Source organism: Dama dama, chromosome 4, assembly GCF_033118175.1.
Source record: "Dama dama isolate Ldn47 chromosome 4, ASM3311817v1, whole genome shotgun sequence".
Classification (NCBI taxonomy): domain Eukaryota; kingdom Metazoa; phylum Chordata; class Mammalia; order Artiodactyla; family Cervidae; genus Dama; species Dama dama.
In genome coordinates, this window is record NC_083684.1 from 21,736,460 (window position 1) to 21,748,523 (window position 12,064).

The window sequence follows — 12,064 nt, forward strand, 5'->3', positions numbered from 1 at the left end:
TCCTGTAGAAATTATTGTGAAGTAATGTGCATGAAAAACACTTTATAAACTAAAGCCCTTTTCTTTCTGGCATTAACTGACAAGGAATATATTGCATTTACTGATTTACCTTATACATAAAATTAAAATATTATAAAAATAGAATTATTATTAGCTTAACAGCACACTATGGAATAATCTCATTCTAACTTTGCTCTTCTTTTTTAAAAAAAAAAAGAAAATTCAGACAAGTAAGACAAGATGACCACACACAGAAGATTACAGTGAACACAGGGCAACTGAGTAGCAGCACAAGGGAAAAACCACGGTTTTCAGTCAGTGGTGTCACAGATGTAAAATGGCTGATCTCAGACCACGTTGTTTGGTTTACAGTCACTCGCTGCCTCTATAAATGTCATTAATAGAGATCTTTTTCACGTAACATGATTTTAAAGGTTAACTTTAAACAATTAAGACCTTTAGTGGAAAATAAAAAACAAACTTAGGCCCAAATAGCAACTCTCCTCTGAAAACAAAAAAATATAAGTTTACAAGCCACAGTTTTAGAACTTCCTTTTCATGAAACACATATTGTGGATTTTTAGTCTCATCTGTGTAGTTTATCTCTACCTGATTTTCAAAATCTGCAGAAAAAAAGAAGACAGAATTCTCCAGGTAGCAGCCCTTGAAAATATAAATGGCAACCCTGTACTACTTCTTAGCAGTCCTGAAATCAGTTAAAAGTTACAAAGTGCTTTTTCAACAAAATCTGAATAGTAGAAAAGGATTATAATGCACACTATGTCTTATTTTCCTTCTTTTATGTTTCAAAGAATGTATTATGCTGAATTCTGTGAGACACACATCTCTCAAGAATAGGACTCTCTCATCTAGTGATTTAATGAACACTGAGATGCACTGAAATCTATCCTTCAATTCTCATCTATCCCAAAGGAATAAAAAAAGAAACCCTGGGCTTTAAACAGCTGCTTTTATAAAAGCTCCAAGAGTCTATGACTGCCTTTTACTTTATGTTTCCTATAGAGCCATAGTGTTCACTACTGATTTAGCTACTGATATCATCATTATTGGAGAAGGAAATGGCAACCCACTCCAGCACTCTTGCCCGGAAAATCCCACGGATGGAGGAGCCTGGTGGGCTACGGTCCACGGGGTCACAAAGACTCAGACATGACTGAGTGACTTCACTTCATCATCATTATTATTTATGGGCTTCCCTGGTGGCTCAATGGTAAAGAATCCACCTGCCAATGCAGGAGACACATGAGATGTGGGTTTGATCCCTGGGTCAGAAGATCCCCTGGAGAAGGAAAATGATAACCCACTCCAGTATTCTCACCTGGGAATACCATGGAGAGAAGAGGCTGGTGGGCTACAGTCCATGGGTCCCAAAGAGTTGGACACAATGCATGCAAATTCAATTCACTGTCATTATTACTGAATGGTAAAGGTAAGTTAAATATTTGATGGCTTGAAGGAGAAAATGTTGATAAAAAAACTTTTATGACAAAATATAAATTGCTTGCATGTTTTTCTAAGAATAAGTAATCACAGACTTAAATGAATTTGAGATGTAACTTCTTATTCTTTTGAATAGGGTAAATGTTCAAATTAAAGCAATTTTAATTTTTTTTTGCTTTTACATTTCTTTGCACTATATATTTAAAAGGAAGAAAAAATCACATTCAACTCAGAGATTTCTTTTGGTTCTACCAGATGTGCTTCACACATAGGTGATGAGTGGTATATACTACTATGCATTACGGAGCATGATGCTCATATCTGTGGAAAATTCTGTAAATACAACTCAGAGTGACTATAATTCAAATCAAGATCCTCAGAAAAGTTTAAGTACAGATTCTTCATAATTTTCTATAAATATTTATGGATAATCACTAATAATGTATGGTTTTCTAAAAATCACATTTCTAGAAAACATTGTTTTATGTTGAAATTAACAATAGTTTGATTTTTTTCCCCAGGACAGTTGTATTACATCATAAGCCTGGTAGTAAATGTGAGTTGAATCATCACAAGTTCCAGAGTCAAAAAATGAATTAATGCTCAGAAGGAAAATTATGGATAGATGTGATTTAAGAGGCTAGAAAGAATAAGGAGTAAGAAACACAACTAATTATAATATGAAAAAGACAATAAAGCATTAAAATTTTAGAAGAGTCATATTAATGGAATCTGCCAAGAACAAAGTGTGAATTTAACTACATTGGTTTAGGTACTGGTACTTCTATTTAAGGTGAAAAAGTAGGAACAACATTCAAAATTACTGATAATGCAATAAATGTACTAAACAATTTGTATTTTACAAATATTATCAACAGTCTTGTATAAATTCTTGATACCATTATAAAACAAGTAACAGTAAGGCACCATTCACTGATAGTACAAGTCAGCATATCTTGTTAATTTCTTCATTTATTTTTAACTCACCTAATTTCCACCACAACTCCATGACAGAGGTGCAATTATTACTCTCAATGAGGGGTTTAGGTAAGCTGCCCAAGTCACACAGGTGCTAAATGGCTGGACTGAGTTAAGCCTAGGCTGAACTCTTAACATCCATAGTCTTTAGACTCAAAATATAACTGAGTCATTTGCTTATAAAAATTTTGACCTTTTAAAGACCAAGCTTGTTGAGTGAAAATATGCCTTTCACTGTTCCATAAAATAGAACAAGAACAGGTATTCTAAGCAGTTGGGAGAAGTTCAGGGACCATGTAAAAAACAGACACTGAACACTGAAATCATGTTCCTTATTTAAGGGACGGTACCTTATTTAGGTGCTATTCAGGTATACTGTGTCATAGTGAAGATACTTTACACATATTTCTCTTTGTGACTTAATTTCCATACCTTCCAGATGTATTCTTCAGTATGGCGAGAGCATCTGGGTAGCCATCCATGTTGTAATCTCCAATATGAAGGGTAATTGGAATTGGTATTTCAGTTGGTTGCTGTTCATGAACATATGGCACAAAGCCCCAGAGGGTACCCTTACTGCTAAAATCCCGTAGGACAGGAGTCCACTGTGGGTTAAGAGGAAAAATTAGATTTTATAGTCATTTTAGGAAAAAAATTCACCATTTGTAAAACAAATGATCCACAAAAAATCCTCAAGATATGTATCATCTTTCTTAAGTTGTATCTCTGCAAAATGGCAGAGTACTATAATTTACTTTGATAAATAGGTAATTGACACTGTAAAAAATAAGTCTACCTTATAATTTATCAGTAGTCATCTTTCCTTGAACTAGCATATAGAACCTTAAAAAGTTTTTCACAGAATAAGGAATTTTAGGATTGAGCTTATGTTGTCAAACATGTTGTTGAACTGACCATTTAAAAATGTGTGTTGCAGACTTCCCTGGTGGTCCAGTGGTTAATAATCTACCCCACAATGCAGGGACACTGGTTTAATCCCTGGTCTGGAAAGATCCCACATGCCGCGGAGCAACTAAGCCTGTGACCCACAACTACTGAGCCTATATGCTCTAGAACCTGTGCTCTGCAACAAGAGAAGCCAACACAATCAGAAGACCATGCACCACAACTAGAGAGTAGGCCCAGTTTTCTGCAAATAGAGAAAGCCCGTGTGCAGCAATGGAGACCCAATGCAGCCAACAAAAATTAAAATTAAACAAATGAATAAACAAACAGAATATGTGTTAAGTGAAAATATGAAGATAATGAATACTTTTAAAATTGTAATAGCTAATACTGATATCCTTTTGAAGGACCAGTTTAGGAAGAAAATTAGAACATGACAGACTCTTCCTGTTCTTCTGCTCTGCCTCTTATACATGATGATGACTTTAGTCACCATGCTCAGAAACAAGCAGCTCTGAGGTTTTCCAAACAATACTAGCCCTGACAAGCTCTCCGAGCCCAGGAGAATGAGCTTTGTTGCCAAAACAGCTGGAAGCTACATTTTACATAAATTATTTATTTATCTACTGATTATAATGAAGAAAACACAGAGAATAGGTTCATTTCAAAATGAGCTTTGGTAAAGCCCGTTCTCTTCTGAATGCCCAAATCTTTACTTTTAATAACCTAATGTAAACTAAAAATCTGAAGAATGGAAATCAATACATTAAAATTAGAGATGTGTCCACAACTAGCAAGAGCATAGATACTGGCATATAATCTGAAGATGTCTAGATAGAAGCAGATGCAGTTGGCTTGAAATGACAGGAGGCCAAACATGCCCACAGATATTTTTTTCCTTGTAAGCAGGTGGCTCATATACATGGCTCCAAGCCAAGCTACATAAAAAGTGAATTCTTGAAAAGTGTTTAGTACATAGAACATCCCAAACATTTTCTATGTATTCAAAGAAAGCATAATTTGCCAAGGAAAAAGGACAAATATGGCTTAACTATAAAGACAAATTTATAGAAAACAAGCAGCTTAAAAAACTGATATGCATCTAATGAAATTTTCAATCTTTCTTGAAGCAAAAGTATTGTATATCATCAAAATGTTTTAACATTTCACATGACTGAAAAAAAACTGCTGCTTTTATTTTGGAAGAGGATGAGAAATTTCACAAAATGTCGAGTTATCTCAAGTTTCTGAAGAGGATGACAGTTTATTAATGAGGATAAAGTACTTCTGTTAAGGTAAATGTATTAAGGTCTAAGAAGTAAAAAGATTTTTCATTAATGTGACATTCTTAACAGTCAACAAAGAACTGTGACATTTATCTTCCCATAGAGAGATGACAGTATAATTTGAAAATACAGTAGTCTGTCACTTGAAGACAGGATGCAATTACTAGGTATACTTAGAGCTATGAACCAATGATGAGGTGTTTCTTGACCTAATATTTTCAGCGATTCAAAACTTTCAAAAAGTTCAAGATAATACAGATTATCGGTTTAAGAGTTACATGTTTTTAGAATGCTGACTATAGGAAGACTTGAAGATATGTTTTCTCTAGTGTCTTAGTACGAAGGGTGATACTTCCTACCCATAAGGGCTATAAAAATCAAGATGTCATTCTATCATCTTTTTTACCCCAAAATAGAAAATATAATTAATTCTACTACTGTATTACTGGTTTCCTTTCAGGTGTTATAAATATTGAAAAATTCTCAATGTCATAAGATATCAGTCCCACATTTAAAACATTTTTTTATCATTCCCACATTAATGCTGGGACTATCAGATTCTGAATTGTTTGCCAACAAGCTACAGGAATAAAGTTGACATAAAAGAACAAAATAGATCTAGACATCACAAATAAAACAAGATTAGCCTTGAAACTAGATATAGTGTTCTTCTACTTAATTCTTTATTATAGTCATAGTGTGTCTTACCATATTCCCAGCATATAAAAGGCTAACAGATCATATAATTGCAGGATCAATAATGGGTTTCTTGGGACTTTCCTAGGGGTCCAGTGATTAAGAATCCGCCTTGCAATGCAGGGGACCTGGGTTCAATCCCTGGTTGAGGAAGTATAATCTCACATGCCATAGAGCAAGTAAGCCCACACTTCACAACTAGAGAGTTTGTGCACTGCAACAAAAGATCCTGCATGCCGCAACTAAGACCACACACAGTCAAATAAATATTAAAAAAAGGAATGGATTTTCTTTATGAGAAATCATTGCAATACATTCCAATCGCAGTACTTTTTCTCTCAGTAAACCAACAAAAATAGATTTAAATGCATTTTATTAAGTTAACATGGAGGAGGAGTGTTGGTTGTCATACACAAAGTAAGGTGCCACGTCTGAGCCTGAGAATTACACTCAAAGACAGACTAATGGGAGAAAAGCTGATATGAACACAAGAGTCCTCCTAAGGAGGACTTTTCTCCTAAGGAGAATGAAGACCTTACTTGGGTTTAAAATTGGGAAAGAGGTATGTCAAGGCTATATATTGTCACCCTGCTTATTTAACTTATATGCAGAGTACATCATGTGAAATGCTGGGCTAGATGACTCACAGCTGGATTGTTGGGAGAAATATCAACAACCTTACATATGCAGATGATACCACTCTAATGGCAAAAAGCAAAGAGGAACTAAAGAGCCTCTTGATGCAGGTGGAAGAGGAGAGTGAAAAAGCTGGTTTAAAACTTAACATTCAAAAAACAAAGATCAAGGCATTCGGTCCCATCATTTCATAGTAACAGAAGGGGAAAAAGTGGAAACAGTGACAGATTTTATTTTCTTGGGCTCCAAAATCACTGTGGATGGTGACTTTAGCCATGAAAACAGAAGACAGGTGTTCCTTGGAAGAAAAGCTATGACAAACCTATACAGAGTATTAAAAAGCAGACACATCGCTTTGCCAACAAGGGCAGTATAGCCAAAGCTATGGTTTTTCCAGTAGTCATGTACAATGAGAGTTGGACCACAAAGATGGCTGAGTGCCAAAGAAATGATGCTTTCAAACTGTGGTGCTGGAGAAGACTCTTGACAGTCCCTTGGACTGCAAGGAGATCCAACCAGTCAATCCTAAAGGAAATCAGTCCTGAGTATTCTTTGGAAGGAATGATGCTGAAGCTGCAATACTTCGGCTACTGGATGCTAAGAGCCAACTCATTGGAAAAGACTTACTGGGACAGATTGAGGGTAGGAGGAGAAGGGGGTGACAGAGAATGACATGGTAGGATGGCATCACTGACTCAACGGACATGAGTGTGAACAAACTTAGGAGACAGTGAAGGACAGGAAAGCCCATCATGATGCAGTCCATGGAATCTCAAAGAGTCAGTCACGACTTAGTGACTGAACAACAAGTTAAAATGAGAAAGTAAACTTATTGCTGTTTTTTCTCTTTTCTGATTCTTCAGATACTTCTCTAACCTCTGAAATTGTTTGCCGAGATTGTAACCTTACCTACATTAAAAAACAAGTACATGTACCTGCTTTGCTCCAGATCTTGCTAAGTAAATGACACTTTTCTGGCAGTTTTTGTCTTCACAGCCTGGCAGTAAGTGATCCATGTTTCCATCTCCATCTGCCAAAAGAAACTTAAAAAGTTCATTAACAGCCACAAAATGGTGCTCCTGTATAGCAGATTACATTTCCTATCTTTTCAAAGTCTGCATCACTCTAGATAAACTGAGGAATCTGATGCATGGTTTTGTAGTTTATGTGATTCAATTAAAGAATTACTCTGGCCCTTGCTATCTGTTACCTGGACTGTGACTGGTTTTAAACTGCTCACTTTTCTTTGGCTAAATGTTTATCCAATGTTGGAAAAACACCTTAGCTCAGGGCTTTAATGTTAAAATCATCACTTAAAAAATGTAGCTTGTGACTTAGACAATTATCATTGCTGCACGGGAGGAAACTAGACATGTCAATAGTAACCCATTATTATTTGACTGATTTTGGATGTTTTTACATATACTTTTAAGCCTCTTTTATACAGCATAAATTTCAAGAGTTATAAAGCTTTCTGCAATCTAGATTCTAAAAAGAACCAGTATATTTTTATCAATAAAAAGGCAAATGAAGGGAATACACATGTCATTTCCAACTGACTGATTTTTAAACAGCTGCAGAATGGTCTGCAAAGACCTCCAGAGATGATGTTACTGAGGAACTTGGAATCATTTCCTCTAGTGCTCCCTCCTATCTACTGTCCCTACCTGATGGAAGTTTACAAATTTCGATGTTGTAGAGTTAAATTTCTACAGGGACATTCACACAATGGAGTAATCATGTAGCTTTTAAATTTAGAGCCTCATTTTGTATTTCTTCAGAATAAATATGGATTTATTTGCAGTGGTTTAATGTATCATTTAATGTGTACCAAGGTGGTAGTACCTTCACTTGGAAGACTATATAAGGGTTAAAAACAAAAGAAGTCTTTGTGTAGGTTTAAATATCAATATTAAGAGAGATATGTAACTAAAACAAGCCTATCAAGTATCCAATAATGTATTCAAAAGGAAAAAAAGAAAATTTAGGTTGTGTGAGATGAAAATCTAGCCAATGGAAGCTGACCTCAGCAAGGAAAAGGCATATCATAGTGAAAAATGAGTTTCTTTGATTCAATTTCATGGTTTAATTACTTATGATTCTCATAGGTAATACTCTGTGTGATAACAAACCCTTATAGGAGTATAACATTAAATAAAACAGTTGAATAATGGAAGCACAGAAATTATCTGTGATACGGCAGTAGTACATCTGAACTACTGTGAAAGCAGTTGAGAGAGAGAGATGCAACTCTAGGCAGGAATACTTGGAAAGGAGAAGGCTATCCAAGGACACAAACATATATCATAGTTAGAAAAAAAAAAAAGTAGGAGCTCGCCAAGTAAGAATTAAATACAAAGTGTGATTTATAAACTGGGTCTAGTAATAACATAGGCTTCATTAAAAGCCAAATCATTTCATTGTGATTATTCTGGGACTAATCAGAAGACAGTTAAGAAGTCTCTGTCTTTCATTTTTACCCCAAAGTCAAAATACTCAGATTAGATTCTATTTACACTTTTCTTTTCTGCTACTTTCCTTTCTTCCAAGTAGTTTCCTATTTCCCCAAGTATTTTGGCCATGACTTGGCTGAAATTTAATACTGGCAAATAACTTATCTCTGTTAAACATATAACTAACTCACATCATAACATCATAAACATACCTTTTTGTAAGAATTATCAGTAATATTTTATAGATATGGCTATAGAAATCTAGAACTCTATCAAAGAAGGTGCTCCTTATGCTGACTCTTTTTTTAATTAAAAATTTTTTCCCTTTATTTTTATTAGTTGGAGGCTAATTACTTTACAATACTGTAGTGGTTTTTGCCATACATTGACATGAATCAGCCATGGATTTACATGTGTTCCCCATCCTGGACCCCCCTCCCACCTCCCTTCCCATCCCATCCCTCTGGGTCATCCCAGTGCACCAGCCCCGAGCACTTGTCTCATGAATCCAACCTGGGCTGGCGATCTGTTTCACACTTGATAATATACATGTTTCAATGCTATTCTCTTAGATCATCCCACCCTTGCCTTCTCCCACAGAGTCCAAAAGTCTGTTCTATACCTCTGTGTCTCTTTTTCTGTCTTGCATATAGGGTTACCATTACCATCTTTCTAAATTCCATATATATGTGTTAGTATACTATATTGGTGTTTATCTTTCTGGCTTACTTCACTTTGTGTAACGGGCTCCACTTTCATCCATCTCATTAGGACTGGTTCAAATGAATTCTTTTTAATGGCTGAGTAATATTCCATGGTGTATATGTATCACAGCTTCCTTATCCATTCGTCTGCTGATGGGCATCTAGGTTGCTTCCATGTCCTGGCTATTATAAACAGTGCTGTGATGAACAGTGGGGTACACGGCTCTTTCAGATCTGGTTTCCTCAGTGTGTATGCACAGGAGTGGGATTGCTGGGTCATATGGCAGTTCTATTTCCAGTTTTTTAAGGAATCTCCACACTGTTCTCTATAGTGGCTGTACTAGTTTGTATTATGCTGACTCTTTAAGTGCTATTTTTTGATCCTCAGCGATAGAAAAGGTTTCTGAGATTCCAACTTCATGTCCTAAGGAAATTTTCTCTCTCTTAAAGGCAACAAACTTTTAAATTCCACGTTTCACTTTTCTACATTTAAAAAAAAACCTTTTTATTTGTAAATTATTTAAACTTAAACTTGAATAATAAAAGTAGTACAAGAAGTCCTGAACACGTTCTAACCAGATTGACCTGTTAACATTTTATGCCATTTATTCGATCATTTGTGTGCTCTGTGAAATCATTTTTTTTCTGAACCATAATTATATACATTACAGCCTCTCACTCCTAAATACTTTAGTGTGCATTTCCTATGAATAGGGATATTCTCTTAAACAACCACAGTACAACTATTAATTCACACAGACAATCTTATCTATTGTACTGTATCTATATTCCAGTCTCGTTCATTGACCTAATAATGTCATTTGTAGCATTTTTGACCCTCTAACATAGGATCCAGAGTCCAGGAGCAGAACTGCATTTAGTTGTTATTTTTGTTGTGTTTTTCAGTTGCTAAGTCATTTCCAACTCTTTGCTACCCCATGGACTGCAGCATGCCAGGCTCCTCTGTCCTCCACTATCTCCCAGAGTTTGCTCATATTGATGTTCATGGACTCAGTGATGCTAACCATCTCATCCTCTGCTGCCCTCTTATCCTTTCACCTTCAATTTTTCTCAGCATCAGGGTCTTTTCCATGGAGTTGGCTCTTCGCACCAGGTGGCCAAAGGACTGGAGCTTCAGCTTCATCATCAGTTACAATGAATATTCAGTCCTTCCAATATATTGGCTGGATCTCCTTGCAGTTATTTTTAGTCTCCTTTAATCTAGAATATTTTCATAGCCTGTGTCTTTTACAATCTATATATCTTTTTTGTTTTTAAACCTCAGATGACAGGAATTTCTTACTTTTTTAGTAAGTTATTATGCCTGAGGAAGAAAGTAGTTTCAGGAAAATGTTTCATATGAGTCAGAGGCACAAGGCTAGGAACTAGTAATATGCAAATTCTCTGAAAAATAATGTGACTATGAGGAAAGTCATGCTGATAGAGGTCCCACTCTGTGAACTTAGCATACATTTCTTAAAGAAGTCCCAGGAATTATTAAGTTCAGATTGTCTTCTCAGGACTTCAACATGTTACGTATCTCAAGTTTCTTTGAGAGATAAATTACCTCTCAAAGGTTCAAGTGAAATTGTAACAGAAGGAATCACATTTTGATTCACTCATTCTATAAAACGTGATATAAAATTTGGCCTGTTGAATGTCAGGACTGCTAGAGACTAAAGTTCACACTAACTACATGCTAATTTCCATCTGATGTTAACCTTAACGAAATTTCAAATGAAATTATTCTCTAAAACAGATAATTTTAATGAGATAGATATGATTCAAACTGACTTTCCCCAAAATTTTAATTTTAAAATCAAGAAAACACTAAAATAGTTTTCATCAAAATGGACTATAATGAATTTTGGTGTAATAATTTTTCTGGTTTTAATTAAGCAGAGGACAAAGAAGATATGTATGAGCAAGGGTCACATTTATGTTTCCTCTGAAAAATTCATAACATTTTCAGTATCTTGAAATTAACTGACCTGTGGTATCATTTAATCAAATTACAACTCATTGTTCTGGCCCCAGATTACCCATTAACATTGTAAACCACAGGTTCTTTAATGCAGTATTCCCAAAGTATGGCTTCCAGTCGAACAGTCTCAACATCACCTAGGAACTTACTAGAAATGTCTATTCTTATGCCCCTGTCCAGAACTAATGAATAAGAACCTCTGCTGCTGCTGCTGCTGCTGCTAATTCACTTCAGTAGTGTCTGACTCTGTGTGACCCCATAGACGGCAGCCCACCAGGCTCCACCGTCCCTGGGATTCTTCAGGCAAGAACACTGGAGTGGGTTGCCATTTCCTTCTTCAATGCATGAAAGTGAAGTCGCTCAGTTGTGTCCAACTCTTCGCGACCCCATGGACTGCAGCCTACCAGACTCCTCCATCCATGGGATTTTCCAGGCAAGAGTACTGGAGTGGGGTGCCATTGCCTCCTCTGTAAGAACCTCTGAGGGTGGGGCAAAGCATATGCCCTCTGGTTGAACCACTGTTCTCAGGTACTTCTGCTAGCCTTCCACTAATACCAGGGGTTGTTACACATAGCCTATGTCTGTCTTGATCATGTTCTCCATTAACAACAAACTACTTTTGCTAATCATATTTCACTATTCATTTAGGACTCAGTCTGTGTCTTGCTTCAAGCTCTTGAGGCTGAATCAAAGTTGTCTTTTGCCCATTTGTGTACCTCTTGAAGTGAAGTGACCTGTACACGTATCATAAACTCCTTATTGCCAAATTCAGACTTAAATTGAAGAAAGTAGGGAAAACCACTAGACCATTCAGGTATGTCCTAAATCAAATCCCTTATGATTATACAGGGGAAGTGACAAATAGATTCAAGGGAAAAGATCTGATAGAGTGCCTAAAGAACTATGGACGGAGGTTTGTGACATTGTACAGGAGGCAGTGATCAAGACCATCCCCAAGAA

The 12,064-nt window shown here is 36.1% G+C and overlaps 1 protein-coding gene across 1 annotated transcript in view; it reads right to left on the minus strand.

Moving 5' to 3' along the window:
• ITFG1 (integrin alpha FG-GAP repeat containing 1) overlaps positions 1-12,064 on the minus strand; it is a 306,823-nt gene that overhangs the window by 137,833 nt on the left and 156,926 nt on the right. Inside the window, exons 9-10 of the mRNA XM_061138443.1 lie at positions 6,899-6,993; positions 2,872-3,044 (exon numbers count right to left, since the gene is read on the minus strand). Of these exons, the coding sequence (XP_060994426.1) occupies positions 2,872-3,044; positions 6,899-6,993 (268 nt within the window). The remainder of the gene's footprint in view (positions 1-2,871; positions 3,045-6,898; positions 6,994-12,064) is intronic.